At 45.4% G+C, this 19,243-nt stretch overlaps 3 protein-coding genes across 3 annotated transcripts; all 3 read right to left on the reverse strand.

Annotated features, from left to right (window-relative positions):
- Positions 1 to 3,288: 3,288 nt before the first annotated feature.
- On the reverse strand, positions 3,289 to 7,810 carry LOC121856227 (transcriptional regulator DEF1-like). The gene is made up of 4 exons (XM_042351603.1): positions 6,317 to 7,810; positions 5,356 to 5,436; positions 4,761 to 4,906; positions 3,289 to 4,548 (listed from the first exon to the last, which is right to left on the reverse strand). The coding sequence occupies exons 1-4, from the start codon at positions 7,104 to 7,106 to the stop codon at positions 3,697 to 3,699; spliced, it is 1,869 nt and encodes a 622-aa protein (XP_042207537.1). The 5' UTR covers positions 7,107 to 7,810; the 3' UTR covers positions 3,289 to 3,696.
- A 3,709-nt stretch (positions 7,811 to 11,519) lies between these two features.
- LOC121856205 lies at positions 11,520 to 14,110 on the reverse strand. The gene is made up of 2 exons (XM_042351551.1): positions 14,054 to 14,110; positions 11,520 to 13,412 (listed from the first exon to the last, which is right to left on the reverse strand). Exons 1-2 carry the CDS (start codon positions 14,108 to 14,110, stop codon positions 11,520 to 11,522), a joined length of 1,950 nt encoding a protein of 649 aa, XP_042207485.1.
- Positions 14,111 to 14,168: 58 nt separating this feature from the next.
- On the reverse strand, positions 14,169 to 15,047 carry LOC121856206. The gene has a single exon (XM_042351552.1). The coding sequence runs from the start codon at positions 15,045 to 15,047 to the stop codon at positions 14,169 to 14,171; it is 879 nt and encodes a 292-aa protein (XP_042207486.1).
- Between the last annotated feature and the right edge of the window lie 4,196 nt (positions 15,048 to 19,243).

A 19,243-nucleotide genomic window follows, 5' to 3' on the forward strand; every position in this document is an offset into this window, starting at 1 on the left:
TATATTTAATTATTGACTACTACACTATGTTTCCGGTGTTCTTTATGAGGGATGATGTATATTGTTTTATTTGTTATTATTAGTAAATATCATTTTAAAAAATATATAGACGAAAAAATGACGCTAAATGTAATGTGCTAAAAATACACTTTATACAATATAGTCACCATAATATAATTCCTGTGTTATGTTTATATATTAAATTCTGGGCATTTTTTATAAACTTGTACGACCACCCACCCCAAGTCCCTGGATCCCCTCTCACATAGGCCTCATAAAACATGACAGTTGATGCCCTCGCCAAACAAAGACACCGTTGAATACAATTTGGGTCTGTCAAAAAGAACCCTTAAAACTGTAATTAGGAAAGAACTTATTGATGAGTTTGACGCAAGTAGACTAGTACAAACAGGCACTAGTCGATCCATAGTTTACCATGATGAGATGTATCAAGTGAAATATGTATATGGAGCAAGTCACAAGATCACTAGATTACAAGATGATGTAACCGCTAGATTAAGGTTAGGATATAAGTACCTTTGGCAGTATGTTCCTCAAGCAGATGTAAACAAAACTAAATGTAAAGTGTGTGGCCATACATATGGCCACACACTTGAACACTACGTCCTCGACTGTGTGAAGATGGAACCTTTTAGGGACAGGTCCAAGCACACTGTGTGTGAAATGGCACAACACTTCATCTCTAATGGCAAGATAGCCGACATATTAAGATTGTATCCACTTTTTTGCACTTTGTAACTATATCAGTTCTCATGTACAGAACCAAATACGCAATGTGCTTGAATACTTCTCACGTAAATGTGAATAACAAAGTGTGAGGCCAGACATACTGCCTCACACGCCTGTTCTCACGCAGTTGTGAATAAGTTACCCTTTATGTATAGAACTAAACAAATAATGCAATTGAAATACTGTGTAACATTCAGTGCCATAATATCCTGACAACGGGGGTTAATTATTATGACCCTTTGTAAACTCTACTTTAATCCTTTTGCGCTACCGCTCACAGGATGAGTGTGGGGTGCACAATAAAGTAGCCGCTGTAAGCTGCAAAATCAATAAATCAATCATCTCCCTCACCCTCCTTCACCCTACCCAGCTCCTTCCTCCCTCACCCTCCTCAACTCCTTCCTCCACCCTCCTCACCTCCCTCTCATCTCTTCTCTCACCTGCTCCCTCACCTCTCACCCCCCCCCTAACCTCCACCACCTGTGCCGATGTCTGCCCAATATCCGGCGCTGTGGGGCTTCCTCCTCCTCCTCCTCCTCAATACACCACACGCCCTCCTCTTCCTCTCTCTCTTTGCTTCTTCGCTATCATCTACCTCCTCCTCCTCCTCCTTTCTATCTGTCATGCCTCCTCCTGACATTACCCACATGAATCTGATCGACGTATATGTATGTATGTGTGCGTGTGTGCATGTATATGTGCATGTACGTGTATATGTGTATGTATATGTATGTGTGTGTGTTTACGTATATGTACTGTCAATGAATATGATGTATTTCTTTGTGTATGAACCTCTGTCCTGCCTGGCAGTGAGAAGTGATACCACCCTCAGTGTCAAGACCTGACGGAATTACTCACAATAGGCAAACTGTACTACAAGCTTTGCCAATAAATTTGTTAAACTAAAAACTCCTCCTGCCTCCCTACTGACACATTTCCAATATTTAGTGTCTGTCTGTTAGTGCCTGTCTGTTAGTGTGTGTGTGTGTGTGTGTGTGTGTGTACTTGACTGCTTGTGTCTGTTAGTGCCTGTGTGTGTGTGTACTTGACTGCTTGTGTCTGTTAGTGTGTTTTCTGTCGATGTTTGTTCGCGATAAAAACACCACAAATAATTTGGTGAGGGAGAAAGGAGTGAGGAGTGAGGGGAGTGAGGGGAGGTGAGGGAGAGGGGTGGGGAGGAGGAGGGAGAAGGAGTGAGGGAGAAGGGAGAGGGAGGAGGGAGGGTGAGAGGGGGTATGTGGGGGAGAGTACACTGTGGTGAGGTAACAGTCACACACACACACACACACACACACACACTTCTGCCTAATCGACTCACTTAAGTTACGACATAAAGATAGATTCTCGTTCCAAGATAAGATCACCCCTACCTGAGAGAGAGAGAGAGAGAGAGAGAGAGAGAGAGAGAGAGAGAGAGACCTCAAAGAATCAATTAGGAATAATCTGACTCACAAAGACGAATCTCAGAGGCTGTCCAGTGAGGAAGAGGAGGCTCTGTGATAACATCCACGCCCACCACTAAACCCACGCCCACCACTAAACCCACGCCCACCACTAAACCCACGCCCCCCCACTAAACCCACGCCCACGCCCCACCAAAACCCACGCCCACCACCAAACCCGCCCCCCCCCAACCGCCCGCCCCCATCCGCCTACACCCACGCCCCCACCACTACACCCACGCCCAACTATACCCACGCCCCACCACTATACCCACGCCCCCACCACTACACCCACGCCCACACCACTACACCCACGCCCACACCACTACACCCACGCCCCCACCACTACAACCACACGCCCACCACTACTCTTACGCCCATCACTAATCAAACGCCCACACGCTTACCACTACACCCACGCCCACCACTACTATTACTCTTACGTCCACAACTACTTTCCACACCCACCTCAACCTCCCACGCCCACCACTACCTTCCACGCCTACACGCCCACCCATGCCCACAACTACACCCACGACTAAAACTACGCCCGCATGCCTCTGTGAACACTCTTTCAATCTTTACGTTGACGCCCATGACTACACTTATGTCAACATCTACACCCACCCTATGTTGGCACCCACGCCCACACGCCTCTCTACTGTGTTGTATAAACCTACGCCCACGATGAAAGGGAGTAAAATCGTGGGCGTACAAAGGAAGAGAGAGAGAGAGAGAGAGTCGCTTCAAAGTCGAGTTCCCACTAAGTGCCTCAATTAAAGTGATAATTAAGAAGAGCGGGAGATGGTAGGGTATAGAAATGTTATCTAGTTTAGTTGACCCTCTTATGCTCTTAAGTTTTCTGTGTTCTCATGTACACCCGTTTTCTGTTATTACCGCCTTTGTCCGTGGTGGGAGGGGCGGTGTGAGGTCTGTTGTGCGATGGATGGATGGATGGATGTGTGTCCCTCTCATTCATCTTTCTATCTGTATCTGTCTATCGATCATCACTCGGTCTCTCCTCCCGTAAACGGTATTCTTGGTTTATATTCTCGTATCTTACCTTAAAACAAGAAAACTTCAATAAAACCCAATATATTTCAGTACAATATCTTATAACACCAATAAAACACAAATGATTTCGGTACAATGTTTTAGATTATCACTAAAAACAATTAAAACATCGTAAAACACAATAGCCATCAATGTTTTAACACTAATAAAACAATGATGTCATTTTAGTATTTCAAACAAGAATAAAACACAAATATTCTAATACAATATTTTAAAACACGAATGAAAATATGTCTTATTTATATGTATCCAAGGACAAATTACACGTATCCCTGTCCAATATGACACTTATCATATGTATCTTAGTAGACATGTGTTAGTGAGAAAGAATTTTGATGTAGGTGAAGCTAAGAATGGTACCTTAATTCTTATTACTAATGATAAACAAAGCGAAGAAGTCTTTCATGTTAAATACTTTAGTTTACCCTCTTCATTCTTTCGTTTTCTCTGTTTCAGCCGGGTCTCTCGTCTGTTGTTCTGTTTTGTGTTCTATAGTGACGTTTACTGTTATATCTGTTTTCTTATCTTCAGGTTGATTCCCCGTTTCCTTATTATATGATCTGTTGTCGTCCGTTACTGGGGCTTCTGTTGAGACATCTGTAGCTGTTTTAATTACCATCATAGTGTTGTCTGCCGTTGTAGTCTCCGTTGTAACACTTGGTTCCGTTGTCTTAGGGTCCTCTGTTGTCTTTGTTTCTTCATCCTCCGGCACCGTTTCTACCTGTTTGTTTACATGCGACCCGCCCAGATGTTTGAAGTCAACCGGTTCACCGATTTGCAAACTTTTTACCCTTTTGTTTTTTTTCTTGGTGAAGCTACGGACTCTCTCTCTCACGCCTTTACTCCTGAAGGCTGAGAGGAATACATTGTCCTTTCTCTCGCTGTTACCTTCTACGGTCTTGGCCGAGAGTGATTCCTGGGTGTTGGTATTGATTTTCTCCTCCTTGTCATGGTGTATCAAACTCCCCATTGATTTAGACAGATGCGTCGCCTGAGCTCTGAAGTTTTCATTGATTGGGAATTTCACTCGTGGAGGTTTAGGTGGAGGAGGACCTGTCACTACTTGAAGTGGAGGGAGGTATTCTTGGTATTCGTTGATGTGGACGGCTGGGATTTGGGCGTGGCTTGGCTTGGCTGGGGAGTGGCTTGCTTGGGCTAGGGCGTGGTTTGGCTGGGCTTGGGAGGGGTGGATGTGCGCGGGCTTGGGGGGAGGTATAGAGGGAATTTCTGATTGATTAGTGGTCGATCCTTCCCATACACGAGGGTCCAGGGGCTGTCCCGCCTGTCATGCGAAGGAAGGAGGGAGGTGTTAGTGGTGTTAAGAGGAAGGGGCGGGGCGGGGGTGCTTATAATAAGGGGAGGAAGATGGTAGTAACGTTAGAAGTTATTACCAGACCAGGCAAAGAGGGTGTCAGGGTAAGGTGAGGATACAATACTACTACTTCTCTCTTAAATATCCTACTCGGGAGTGTTAGTCCTTAAGGAACCACTTACCATCCTGAGGAGATTGGCCAGCTCCTGGTTGAGGGCGTTGATGTCGAACCTGACCCTGTTGGGCTGGGGGTCATCACGAGGTCCTACTACCTGGGACCACATATGAGGCTCATGTTGGGGTCCCGCTGATTCTACGCCAGTTACCCCTTTAACCAACCATAAAAGAAAATGGTTGTATTTTTACCAATAACTTAAGTAAATAAAGTCAAAATTACCCCACTGCACCTTGACTCGAATTAATCACCCAGACAGTTAAATCAGGTCATTATATTTATCAATCATATGCGTACAGTATTATAGACAGCAACAGTGATAGTTATATATAGATACTTAGTAAGTTATAAAATCGACACATAAGTAGTTCACATTCGTTCAAGAGCTCTGTATGGGGTTTTATTATGTGTGAATTGATCTTACTCAAGGGGTTAATTTATCGTTCTCAAGGGGTTAAGCTATCGTACACAAGGGGTTAAGCTATCGTACACAAGGGGTTAAGCTATCGTACACAAGGGGTTAACTCATCGTACACAAGGGGTTAAGTCATCGTACTCAAGAGGTTAAATCATCGTAATCAATTCTACATTACTTCCCTCACCTTGCGTGTGTTGGTCATTTCCCACGCTGATGCGGGTCTTGCCACTGCTTCCCACTATCCTCGGCCGTGACGCTGGACGATCTGAAATACGTGATTTATTTACTTATTTTTGTAGTGTGAAATACGTAAGAGTGGGAGAGAGCTTGTGTGATGATGAAATGGAAAAAAAAAACTCACACACTCAAACATCTGAATATTAGAGTGTGTGAGTGTGTGAGTGTAGCTAGAGTGCTTTTGCGTAAGTTTTGATTAACATATACAAGCACAGTTATCTTCCTTATCAACGGAATTAGTGTGTCGCCGATAATCAACCCAGTATCCCCTATGCCAGCTATCAACATATGACCTAAAGCCATTGAAAGTTTAAAAACACAAATATATTCACACCAACTCGGTATCTCAATTTGGCGTAAATAATACCAGCGTTATATTACAGTATGGAAAAATCTCTAGCTAGAAGGGAGAATGGCGGTAGCTGTTTCAACATTACATAAGGAAATGTTGATAGAGCTGACTCACCCAGTAAATATTGTGACGTCACTACACTTCCGCCTCGACCAAGCCATCTTTTACATATTCCCCCTGGGTATTTAATTCGCTTTACTAAGGAGAAAAATTAATGAATTACAAATAATTTATAAACAAAGGATAAAGTACAAAAATCATTGAAATAATCAGTTGAATACAAAAAAGAACGAGAGTATTTACACAGAAGGGAGTTAATTTCTTCGTTAATTCACCAACCAATAGTCTTAGCGCCGTTCTGTTAACACTGAAAAGCTGATCTTAGAATTGTGATTTATTGATAATATTGTTTTTTTTAAGTTGATAATTTAGTTATAATGTATTTAATGGTATAGATTTAATTATAGACTTAAGAACAACACTACTCACTTGGTCAGGACGCTTGCTTATCCAACCCTATACCGAGTTATCTCACCTCACTCACTTTCTCTCTCACCTTGGTACTTGCCAGCGCCAGTAACGTTGTCGAAGTTTATGTTGAGCGAGGTCAGTGCCCGTAATGCCTCGGCTAGTGACTTCTGGGCATCTTCCTCACCGTCTACCTCGTCACCCTTCACCCTGTTATTATCATCTGGTTCACTCCTCTCATCGTCTGCCTCATCTCCTCTGCATTCATCATCTTGACTTCTACTCTCTAATGAATCCCCAGGCGAGCTGATATCATCCGTCTTACCATCAGTCTTTTCTGTCATGTCACTTTCTCCTTGCCTCTTCATGTCACGTCCTTGCATCCTCTTACCATTCTCTTCCAAAGTCATCTCATTCTTTCGTCTCTTCGTATCATCTTTTTCTGTTTTGTCATTTTCTTGTCCATCGTTGTCTGGTTGCATGTTCTCGGTGCTGTCTTGTCTATCGATCTCATTTTCTTTTAGTTTCTGGAGTTTCTTGGTCGACTCTTCCTCGAACGCGTGAAGTGTTTCCAGTAACTTGTTGAGGTCGCTGTCTGGGCTTGTGGGTACTGTGATCTCTGCTTGTTCCGTCTCTCTCACTAACTCATCAATAGAAGTCTCCCCCGTCTCTCTCACTAACGTATCAGCAGAAGTCTCACCCGTCTCTCTCACTAACGTATCAGCAGAAGTCTCCCCCGTCTCTCTCACTAACGTATCAGCAGAAGTCTCCCCCGTCTCTCTCACTAACGTATCAGCAGAAGTCTCCCCCGTCTCTCTCACTAACGTATCAGCAGAAGTCTCCCCCGTCTCTCTTACTAATTCACCAACAGAACTCATATTCTTCAAGGTATTTAAAGTCTTGTGAATAATTTAATCTCTGGGAGTTTCTTGGGTTGATAGTCTATTGTTTCTTATATCGTTTACAATAAAATTTGTCACTACATTTTAGATAATAATTTCCCGACAGCAAACACTCAATATTCCTTGTTATATTTAAAGAAAATCCTTAAGCTTGAACATAATCTAATAACACCACTTTTTGTTCACTTAATGTACAATAAAATCTTCGTGTGATAATAACTGAGACTTTGTGGCAATGCTATCTTGATAACATAAACTGCTTGGCAATGAACTTACCACGTTAATCAAATACAGATTACTCGATCATTTACGCAACTAGAATTATGTTTTATCTTTAAAGTTCATTAAGTGTTCACAGATCATAATATAAACTCCAAATACGAAGGAATTTTTATCAATTTTACGACTTTTATTCAGGGATTCCAGGGCGGTGGATGTGAAGCAACTGGGTAGACTCAGCCCTATATGTCGAAAAACTCGTCACGTTCTTATACTATTTCTCTCATTTCCACATTCTGTCGTCTCTCAAATCATTTCTAAACAATCTTCCATAACTATTTTCAACATTCACTGATATTCCCACACCGCAAAGCGTAAGAAGGAACAAATCAAATTTTTCTCTTGTAGTTTGGACAGCCAGAAACCTTCCTCACTCGCTGCTAGACACTGTAATACCCTGTGACGATTCCCTCTCAAACCCTTCTTATCTCTGGGTCTCTTATCTCACCTTATCACATAATAATCTTCACATATATTGGATGGGTTGGAAACGGTACTGCATACTCCACTCTTGATGAAATATTAATACGGAGGCAAAATGAGTGCGCCAATTACCCCATAGAGTAACGTAGATACGCGCACTAGGCTATTAACCATGAATTACACAAGTTATGGTATTTTGTGATATTTTAAGTCTTGTTATCTTGCTAGAGATAAGATAACACGTGTATTGAGGTCTTCCTTGCCTGACTACAATCTTATCTTGTTCAGGTATGTAGCGAAATGTATATGCTTTTCCATGTGTGGGTGTGTGTATGGGTGTGTGTGTGTGCCTGGGTGGGTGGGGTGTGTGTTGAGAGGAAGAACCTTAGCATTAATTAAAAAAGAAAGATTTATATAGCCTTTGTCAAATCAATTATGGACTACCCACCCATCCCATTAAACACACTTAGTAAAACGAGCATAAAAAGGTTACAAACAGTACAAATTTAGCCCTCAGATTTATATATAACATGAAATATGCAGACCATATCAATTGTAAACGCCTTAGTTAAGGACGTTCAGGTGACGGGCAAGTCGAAGGGAATGATTGAAACCCGTCTTTTGACGCATTCAATATTTATTGATGTGGTCAAAACCTGCAGACAATAATGCGTTCATTAGTATTACATGGTGATCTATCTGATACATAATTAGTTGGTCTCCCATTTATCTTAATTTAATTGATTATTGAGCATAATGACATGATACAAAGTTCATAACTATTAATCTGTACACTTCATTCCGCGTTGTAGTATTGCTCCAGATAAGGCAGGAACGAGCATAATTCGTCCACAATATTTCAGTACTGAGGGTTATGTCATTACTTTATTGCATCATGGGATGGTGTTTCAAGGGAAGATAGTTCTGTGTAAATGGTTTGCACAAAACTCGGCCAGGATTGGGAGTTGTTGTTGTTCACCACTGCTAACAGTGTTGATCCTCACAGCCTCACTTGAGGCAGTCTCCCGGAGTCCAGGTGGCCACAACGCCTTTTAAATCATACATTAGCAGAGTCGTGATCTCTCCGCCCACCCCAATTTTGTTGGTTAAGGCAGCAAAATCGTCAGTACTGACACTAGTGTTGACGCCAGCGATGAAACACCCGGCGCGCTCTTACCGCAGTGATGACAGACCCGGTGGTACAGAGTCCAGGTGGCCACGCCGCCGTAAACACCGCTTATATCTTTGTTCGCAGCAAAACCGTCAGCACTGACGCCAGTGGTGAACACCCCGGCGATGCTACACTTACGCCAGTGGCGCACATCTTTCGAGGCAACAGGTCGCGCGGTGGGGAAGAGGGGATCACTCGAGAGGGCGATCTGTGTCATGAGATCCATGACGCCTCTCAGCACTCATGCCAGTGTTTTGACACCCGGTGGAAACACCGCCTGTCGCTACATCTGGTGTGGTAACAGGTGACTTTTGCTTGAGCGAGCATTTACGTCCCACACTCATCCTGTGAGCGGTAGCGCAAAAGGATTACAGAGTAGGGTTTACAAATGGTCATAATAATTAACCCCGGTTGTCAGGATATTATGGCACCGAAAGTTACACAGTATTTCATTTACATTATTTGTTTAGTTCTATACATAGAGGGTAACTTATTCACAAATGCGTGAGAACAGGCGTGTGAGGCAGTATGTCTGGCCTCACACTTTATTATTCACATTTACGTGGGAGGTATTCAAGCACATTGCGTATTTGGTTCTGTACATGAGAACTGATATAGTTACTGAGTGCAAAAAAGTGGATACAATCTTAATATGTCGGCTATCTTGCCATTAGAGATGAAGTGTTGTGCCATTTCACACACAGTGTGCTTGGACCTGTCCCTAAAGGTTCTATCTTCACACAGTCGAGGACGTAGTGTTCAAGTGTGTGGCCATATGTATGGCCACACACTTTACATTTAGTTTTGTTTACATCTGCTTGAGGAACATACTGCCAGAGGTACTTATATCCTAACCTTAATCTAGCGGTTACAACATCTTGTAATCTAGTGATCTTGTTACTTGCTCCATATACATGTTTCACTTGGTACATCTCATCATGGTAAACTATGGATCGACTAGTGCCTGTTTGCACTTGTCTACTTGCGTCAAACTCATCAATAAGTTCTTTCCTAATTACAGTTTTAAGGGTTCTTTTTGACAGACCCAAATTGTATTCAACGGTGTCTTTGTTAGACGCGAGTTTGGCGAGGGCATCAACTCTGTCATGTTTTGTGAGGCCTATGTGAGAGGGGATCCACAACAGTTTGACCTTGACACCCCGGTCAACAAGGCACGCATATTTGTGTCTGGCTTCAGAGACAAGATCGTGACAACCTGAGTCGAGGGTACCAAGGGCAAGTAGTGAGGATAGAGAGTCAGTGATGATGAGACTGTCAGTAACAGTGGTTTCAATGAATTTAATAGCTGTGAGTATGGCAACTAATTCAGTTTGTAGAGTGGATGCCCAGTTGTTAATTCTAACTCCTTTCTCAGTTATATTACCGTCAGGTTGAGTCACAACAACAGCACTTCCAGCCCTCCCACAGGCGGTGTTTAGGCGCGTGTGGGGTGGGGGAGGCACATGGTTGTTGACACCAACGATAAAGCCAGCGGCGATAACACTCCCGGCGTTGTGCAATCGCCCAAGATTTACGGTGTGGCGTGTTCAAGAAGGCATACACGGGTCGCTGGCCTTCGGAACTCCCCAGATACTGTTTGCACACGTACCTGGCGCACCAGATCATCAGCTCCTGGGACCACTGCCGTGACCCTGCCCAATGGCCATTTGTTGAGAGGAAGATTTTCCCCAGTGACGAGGACGAGGTCGCCTTCCTGTAGATTTCTGGTTGGTTCTATGTACTTCTGTCTTTTGCGGAGTTGTGGAAGGTACTCCCTCACCCAGCGTTTCCAGAAGCGGTCTGCTTGGAACTGCACGTGTATATGTATGTAGAGCCTCCAACACCTCAAGGTTCACTGCACGAGTAGCTAGACAGGTGAATATGCAGCCATATCTCTTGGTACTCTTTCGTCCTTGTCTTACTGTGAATGGGCCAAAGCAATCAGTGCCAGCGTAAGTGAAGGGACACTCCCCGGGCTTGGTCCGGTCTTCGGGCAGCATGGCTTCCCTTTGCCTAGTGGGCTTCCAATTGTTACGGCGGCAAGTGACAAACTCCTTTATTATCTTATCGAGCAGAGGGTGGCAACGGGCTATACAGAACTCACACCGGAGTATGGACAGTGTATGTTCTCTCCCTGAATGACCAGCGCCCACCGCGTGTGCTTCCCGTGCTATAAGTTTGGTTACTGGGTGGTCTCTGGGCAGTAGTATTGGTCCAGTTCTTTCTTTGGCATCTTGTAACCTTCCTCCTACTCTGAGCAGCCCGTCTTGGCCTAGATATGGCTCTAGTCGGTACAGTTGACTTTGTCGTGGCAGTTTTCGGTGCTGCAGGAGGCTCATCTCCTCACCATAGGCCTCCTGTTGCAGGAACCGAATAATGGCCCACTTGGAATTCCGCAGTTCAGGCAATTCCAGCGGCTTTGATGTTGCACCCTGAAAGTCGTGTCTCAGGATGCTGGATACTCGCCTGATCCAGGATACACCTCTCTGCAGCGCATGCCATGATGAGTACCTGTTTCATAGCAGCTTCATGATGGCATCAGCATTATTTCCTGCTGTGGCTAATGACACCGTCTCGAGCTTAACCTCAGGATCGTTCTCAAGTTCGTGTCTGATTTCCGGTTTTTTCGGCCAGTACTTCTCAGGTAGAGACAAAAAAGAAGGACCATCACTCCATCTGCATTCTTTTAACATGTCTTCAACAGGTATGCCTCTTGTAGCATCATCTGCTGGATTCCATCGTGATCGTACATGTCTCCATTGGGCCTTTTCCGTGACTTCATGTATAGCCGAGATCCTGTTGGCAACGAAGGTATGGAAACGTTTCTCTAGGTTGCTGATGTACATGATCACAATCATACTGTCCGTCCAGAACACAGATTCTTCAAGTGGGACTCCAATTTCACGCTTGATTGTCTGGTCTACTCTTGTCGCCAGGACTGCTGCACAGAGTTCTAGCCTTGGGACCGTTAGCTGTTTGAGAGGGGCCAGACGAGCCTTGCCACAAACGAAAGAACATATGGCAGTACCTTCATTATCTACTGTCCGTAGGTACGTTACAACTGCATAGGCCACTTGTGAGGCGTCACAGAAGTCATGGAGTTGCGATGAGGTGGCACAACCCAGGCCCCCAGGTCTGTAGCAGCGAGGAACTTTGAAGTTTCGCAGCGATTTCAAATCTTCAAGCCACCGCAACCACTTATGAAGGGTTTGCTTGGTGATGTCTTCGTCCCAGTCCTTCTTCCGTCTGCATTCGTCTTGAAAAATGTGCTTGGCTTTGATGGTGAAAGGGCAGATGAATCCTAAAGGGTCGTACACCGAGCTTACCACTGCAAGTAAGCCCCTTTTTGTCGCTGGTTGGGTGGGAGCCTGAACCTTTGCTGCAAACTGGTCTCCATTTAGGTCCCACATGACTCCCAAAGCTCTCTCCGTGGGTAGGTCTTCACATCCCAGGTTCACTTCCTTCACTCCAGTATGTCGACTTTCAAGTGGTATCGTGTTGAGGACCTCTTTGTTGTTGCTGATCCATTTTGTGAGTTTGAAACCTCCCAGGGATGGAAGATGTCGCAACTGCCGAGATATCGTAATTGCTTCTTTTGGTTCAGTTACTGACAGGAGCAGGTCGTCTACATAGAAGTTTGATTTCTCTCTATTTGCGGCATCCGAGAACCCATCTCCGAAGTCTTGGAAGGTCCGTTGCAGAGCATAGGCCGCGCACGAGGGACTCCACACTCCTCCGAAGAGATGCACTGTCATCCTACATGTCATTAGCGTTTGTGTCAAATCTCCATCTTCCCACCAGAGGAATCGTAAAGTGTCTCTGTGCTCGGGGTTTACCTTCACTTGATGGAACATTGCTTCGATGTCGGCCATCAGGGCGATCGGCTCTTGTCTAAACCGCATGAGTACTCCAATCAATTTGTTGTTGAGGTCTGGTCCTTGGAGCACTTGGTTGTTGAGTGAAGTCTTTGTGAAGGCTGCTGCACAATCGAAGACGATCCTTACCTTGTCTGGTTTATTGGGGTTTAGTACTGGGTGATGAGGCAGGTACCAGCTATTTCCACCGGATTTCGATAATTGCCTTAGTGGCACCCTTTCGGCGAAGCCTTCATTGAATAATTTTTTCATCTCCTCCTTGTACCGTCGTCTCAACCTTGTGTCCCTCGATAGGCGTTTCTTTAGTCCGAGTAAGCGACGCTCGGCGAGCGCTCTGTTGTCAGGTAGGCAGGGCGGTTGACGTCGGAATGGAATTGGGAATTGGTAGTGTCCCTGTACTCTCTGTCCAGTCGTCGACCAAAGCTTGATGGCCCGTTTATCCTCGACCGATGATGGGGAGCCATCTCCCGGGGTCTGGTGTAATGCTTCGATTTCCCAGAAGCGCCTCACCAGCTCTTCCAAACGAGTTTTTTTCTGTAGAGCCAGTCAGCATGGAACATTCCGTTGTAAACCTTAGAGTTAAATTGCCCATCAGGGGCCCATTAATCGTCCAACCCAATCTTGTCCTTATTGCAAAAGGTGCTCCATCCGGCCCCGTCCGACACTCGAGGGGAGTCAGGGCATCTGGGCAATCTTGTCCAATCAGTAACTCTGAGACTCGAAGATGTCTCCAAGCATCTATGTCTAGGGGTGTAGCTGTTGAGTTTTCTGAAGAAGGTGGCAGTCTGTCAAGTACTAGTACCTTAGGAAGGGATATGGGGCACTTCGCTCCCCGGGTGTTAATGCCTCTTACTTCCAGATCTACTTCTGTGGTGTTACATTGTTCCCCTTGGGTTAACGTGTTTATGAAGAGTGATGTTGGTTCCCTCGTATTCTTAGTCTTTCGACCAGTCCTTTGGCACAGTAAGACCTGTCGCTGCCTGTGTCCAGTAGCGCCGTGGTTCTCTCTGATCCTGTAAACCCCTTTGCCATTATTTGAACTTCTAGTATAGGGAGCGCGACCTTGTCTTGGCTTAGTCATTGATCTCGCCCTCTTACAGTAGTATCCACGTAATTCACATATGTCCTCTCTCCTTGCTTGTTGTCGGCTTGGTCGAACCGCCTCAGCTGATTGCCTTGGTCATCTTCTTGGGGCTCTCTTTTTCTATTCTTTCTTCCTCCTGTTCCACCATTCTGTTCTCTATCTTCGAAGTCACAGTCCTGGCTCTCTCTCTTGAATCCTCGGTCTTCCTAAACGTCAGCATCTACCCTATTCGATTTTATGATCTGGCGGCTGCTCCCACTTGCCTTCCTTGGCGGCACACCTGCCCCTTCCTTTGGCAGGTGGAGCCATCTTGAATGTGCCTTACCACACCCGTCGATGTCGCATGGGCGGAAGCCAGACATACAGTTGCTAGCTTGGTGCCGGCCCCTTAGGCACAAGAAGCAATAGCCCAACTCTTTGACTGTGTACCTTTTTTCCATTTTTGTTAACTTCCGGAAGTTTGAGCATTGTGGCAGTCGATGAGGGCTATGACAAAGTGGACAATCTCGTTCTCCTACGTCGTTGGTCACAAGAGTCATGGCTTGTTTGCTAGATCGGTCTTTTCCCTCGTACCTCAGGCTAGTGTAACGAGTATGCGTCCTTTTTGCCTCCTTCGCTCTGCTTTGTATGAACTGCCAGATGTCCCTTAATTTCATGTGGCCATATCTCTTTGGAGGGTGATCGAGGACTGCAATCTCACACCTTTCTTGTAAACGACCAAGAAGTCTGTCAATTATGCCTTTTTTTACGAGGAGATGCTCGAGGGTTTCTTGTGAGTCCATGGACTGGAAGCTGCAAATGCACGCCTGAAGTTCGTCGGCCAAGTCCTGCAGGCCTTCGCCGTTGGTTATTTTGACAGGTGGTCCGTTGATCAGGTTCATCAATAATTCTTCGATATGGGCGTCTTCGTCACCATACCGGTCCTTCAGGGTACTCAGTGCCTTTATATAGCCCTCAGAGGACTTCATCCTGGTGAATGGGTTCAGAATATTCCGAATATTACTTGAACACGAGTGGATTAACAATTGAAGTTTCTCCGAATCTGGGGCAGTGGAGGTTCCCACGTATCTCTTGAAGCTATTCATGCAGTCCCAATATTCTCCACAGCTCCCCCCCCCCCCTTGAAAGTAGGGCTGCGCGCATTTCGCATGTGGTAGGATGACAACATATCCTTCATTGAAGTTGAGGTGCTGCCGGATTCTTCCTTGACGCCCTACTTCTCTCTCCTTTCAGGCTGCTCCATTTCAACTCGTTCAAGCCTTCGTCTTTGTCGGTCGATTCCTCATGGCCCTTGGGGCGTCCAGTCATCACAGTGGGAGACTTGCCAAGAGTCCCCCCTGATGTTGTCTTCAGCCTGGGTTGGTCGCTCCCTTCGTCCAAACGTCGTGGTGTGTTCCCTTTCGCAAATTATGCTACTAGCATTTCAGTCACAGTTCGTCGTACTTCTGCCATTATGTTAGATCCGGGATTTTGGTCAGGTGCTAAGCATTCAGACTCAGGCAGAGGGTGGCCTCTTTCAGCTTCTGTGGCCGTAACATCGTGGTCGTTCAATTCTGGAGGGACAACTACTGCCTCTGGGCCTTGGTCACCTTCATCCATGTTCACATTTCCCTTTCGTTGCTCTTGATCCATTCCCGCTACCTCTGGTCCTCTTATTGAGAATTATTTTCAGCTCTGGTTAGGTCTCAAAGTTTGTTCGATGAACCACTGCTCACTGACTGTATTTGCATTCGGTTGTGTGGCTCGCTGCTTGTATGTATGTTTGACAATAGTTGGTCACTGTTGGTTGCTTATGGTGTTACAAGCGACACTTCACTGTCGGTTACTTACGGTGTTACAAGTGAATCACTGCAGGTTGTTTACGGTGTCACAAATTGGGGTGATATTAAGTTAATTTAATCACACTTACCTCGTAATTCGTTAAGTAGGTTATTTGTTAACTCAAACCCGGTCAGCTGCCCGTTACGATCACTGGTATAATCACTGGGAGGGTGGGTTTGCCTCACTGGGTGCGTGAGCCGGCTTGTTTCAAACAAACGCTCACAGCACCATACGATTGAACCGAAAACCTGATGACAACCCCTCAGATATTTACACACTTCATTCAAACACACGACACTGTCTACCGCGCCGATGTCCCCACCCACTGTGGGCAGATGGCTGATTGACGATCTACGTTGTTCCACGCTGAACTCCTGGTTTGGTGACGTGTCCTGTGGTCATTTTTTTCTCCTGGTAGTTGAGTATTTCCTTCGATGCCCTCCAGCATTTCTTTTGACTGTAAACGCCTTAGTTAAGGACGTTCAGGTGACAGGCAAGTCGAAGGGAATGATTGAAACCCGTCTTTTGACGCATTCAATATTTATTGATGTGGTCAAAACCTGCAGACAACAGGGCGTTCATTAGTATTACATGGTGATCTATCTGATACATAATTAGTTGGTCTCACATAATTTATCTTAATTATAATTGATTATTGAGCATAATGACATGATACAAAGTTCATAACTATTAATCTTAGCTACACTTCATTCCGCGTTGTCGTATTGCTCCAGAGAAGGCAGGAACGAGTGGGCATAATTAGTCCACAATATTTCAGTACTGAGGGGTATGTCATTACTTTGGCTGTACTTACAAGTGCGGGTCAATGCGAGCCAGTATGGTGTTTCAAAGGAAGATAGTTCTGTGTAAATTGTTTCAGTACAAAACTCGGCCAGGAATGGGAGTTGTTGTTGTTCACCACTGCTAGCAGAGTGTTGATCCTCACAGCCTCACTTGAGGTGGCAGTCTCCTGGAGTCCAGGTGGCCACACCGCCTTTTAAATCATACATTAGCAGAGTCGTGATCTCTTCTCCGTAAACACCGCTCACCCCCTAATCTTTGTCGGGTAAGGCAGCAAAAACGTCAGCACTGACACTACTAGTGTTGACGCCAGTGATGAAACACTCCCGGCGATGCCAGCACTTACGCCAGTAGTGATGACAGTCCCGGTGGTACAGAGTCCAGGTGGCCACGCCGCCGTAAACACCTCTTATCTTTGTTCGGGTAAGGCAGCAAAAACGTGAGCACTTACGCCAGTGACGATGACACTCCCGGCGGTAACACTTCCCCCGTCAGCTGCCACATCTGTCGAGGCAACAGGTCGCGTGGTGGGGGTAGGATCACTCGAGAGGGCGATCTGTTGTGCCATCAGATCTATGACGCCCTCACAGCGCTCACGCCAGTGGTGATGATACCGGTGGTAACCCCCCCAGTCGCTACATCTGGTGTGGTAACAGGCCGCGTGTGGGGTGGGGGAGGCATGGTTGTTGACACCAACGATAAAGCCAGCGGCGATAACATCAATAACGAACAGCTACACAAGAGAGCAAACCTCCTCGCAATCAATGTAGAAATACACAACAAAGCCGCAAATATTTGCAACAAAGTGACTGAACTCAACACAGAAACTTACCAAAATTGGATAAATAATATAGACAATGAAGAATTCCAAGAACACAGTTGGTGAATGAGTGTTGGTGAGTGGTACTAAGTGAGTGGTGGTAAGTGAGTGGTGGTGAGTGAGTGGGTGGTGAGTGAGTGATGGTTAGTAAGTGAGTGAGTGTTGGTGAGTGGCATAAGTGAGTGTTGGTAAGTGAGTGGTAGAAAGTGAGTGGTGAGTGAGTGGTGGTGAGCGAGCGAGTGGTGGTGAGTGAGCGAGTGGTGGTGGTGAGTGAGCGAGTGGTGGTGGTGGGTGAGTGGTGGGAAGAGTGGTGTTTGTGAGTGAGTGTTGGTAGGTGAGTGGTGGGAAGAGTGGTGTTTGTGTGTGAGTGGTGGTGAGTGATTGATTTGATTTTGCCGCTTGCAGCGGCTACTTTATTGTGCGCCCCACACTCATCCTGTGAGCGGTAGCGCAAAAGGATTACAGAGTAGGGTTTACAAAGGGTCATAATAATTAACCCCCGTTGTCAGGATATTATGGCACTGAATGTTACACAGTATTTCATTTACATTATTTGTTTAGTTCTATACATAAAGGGTAACTTATTCACTAATGCGTGAGTACAGACGTGTGAGGCAGTATGTCTGGCCTCACACTTTGTTATTCACATTTACGTGAGGGGTATTCAAGCACATTGCGTATTTGGTTCTGTACATGAGAAATGATATAGTTACTAAGTGCAAAAAAGTGGATACAATCTTAATATGTCGGCTATCTTGCCATTAGAGATGAAGTGTTGTGCCATTTCACACACAGTGTGCTTGGACCTGTCCCTAAAAGGTTCTATCTTCACACAGTCGAGGACGTAGTGTTCAAGTGTGTGGCCATATGTATGGCCACACACTTTACATTTAGTTTTGTTTACATCTGCTTGAGGAACATACTGCCAAAGGTACTTATATCCTAACCTTAATCTAGCGGTTACAACATCTTGTAATCTAGTGATCTTGTTACTTGCTCCATATACATGTTTCACTTGATACATCTCATCATGGTAACCTATGGATCGACTAGTGCCTGTTTGCACTTGTCTACTTGCGTCAAACTCATCAATAAGTTCTTTCCTAATTACAGTTTTAAGGGTTCTTTTTGACAGACCCAAATTGTATTCAACGGTGTCTTTGTTCGACGCGAGTTTGGCGAGGGATCAACTCTGTCATGTTTTATGAGGCCTATGTGAGAGGGGATCCACAACAGTTTGACCTTGACACCCCGGTCAACAAGGCACGCATATTTGTGTCTGGCTTCAGAGACAAGAGCGTGACAACCTGAGTCGAGGGTACCAAGGGCAAGTAGTGAGGATAGAGAGTCAGTGATGATGAGACTGTCAGTAACAGTGGTGTCATGGGTTGCGTTAGGCTTACCCACGCAACCAACTCCAAAGTTTGTTTTACCAGAGATAAGACGCCCGGCGAGGCATAACTGGGACATGTATTTTTCAATTAGTGTATGTCAGCCAGCCTTTAGGGGGGTGGGCAGTGAAACAGTGTTGTACTGTTCATCGCTTCACACCCAAAAACCTCATTTTGAGTAGTATCCCCTGAGCCATGGGTTAGTTAAGACGTCGTCTCCATCCTCTCCCTCCTGAAAGGGGGTGGGACACCACACCACACAGAGTCCTCCACCGCCACTCCGTCCTGTGAACCGTCGTCGACACGAGACTAAGCGTGTTAACCTAGGTTTTTATCCCCGTGGAAATATCACGTGTGGATGCCTGGTTGCGACAAGAGCAATCCAGGCTGGCCTATCAAACCTACAGTAAATGGTTAATTAATTCACACTTACAGAGTTCTCCTGCAC

This window comes from Homarus americanus, unplaced genomic scaffold (genome assembly GCF_018991925.1).
Source record: "Homarus americanus isolate GMGI-L3 unplaced genomic scaffold, GMGI_Hamer_2.0 scaffold48016, whole genome shotgun sequence".
Classification (NCBI taxonomy): Eukaryota; Metazoa; Arthropoda; class Malacostraca; order Decapoda; family Nephropidae; genus Homarus; species Homarus americanus.

What these genes read in the sequence shown, in the direction of transcription:
- LOC121856227 (XM_042351603.1), bottom strand. Translation starts at nt 7,106, where the DNA reads ATGAGTTCTGTTGGTGAATTAGTAAGAGAGACGGGGGAGACTTCTGCT. An exon ending in AAATGACCAACACACGCAAG is followed by an intron (nt 4,907 to 5,355) that starts GTGAGGGAAGTA and finishes GGTTGGTTAAAG; the next exon opens with GGGTAACTGGCGTAGAATCA. An exon ending in TGGCCAATCTCCTCAGGATG is followed by an intron (nt 4,549 to 4,760) that starts GTAAGTGGTTCC and finishes TTCGCATGACAG; the next exon opens with GCGGGACAGCCCCTGGACCC.
- LOC121856205 (XM_042351551.1), bottom strand. Translation starts at nt 14,110, where the DNA reads ATGGTGGAACAGGAGGAAGAAAGAATAGAAAAAGAGAGCCCCAAGAAG. An exon ending in GCCCCAAGAAGATGACCAAG is followed by an intron (nt 13,413 to 14,053) that starts GCAATCAGCTGA and finishes CTGGCTCTACAG; the next exon opens with AAAAAAACTCGTTTGGAAGA.
- LOC121856206 (XM_042351552.1), bottom strand. Translation starts at nt 15,047, where the DNA reads ATGAATAGCTTCAAGAGATACGTGGGAACCTCCACTGCCCCAGATTCG.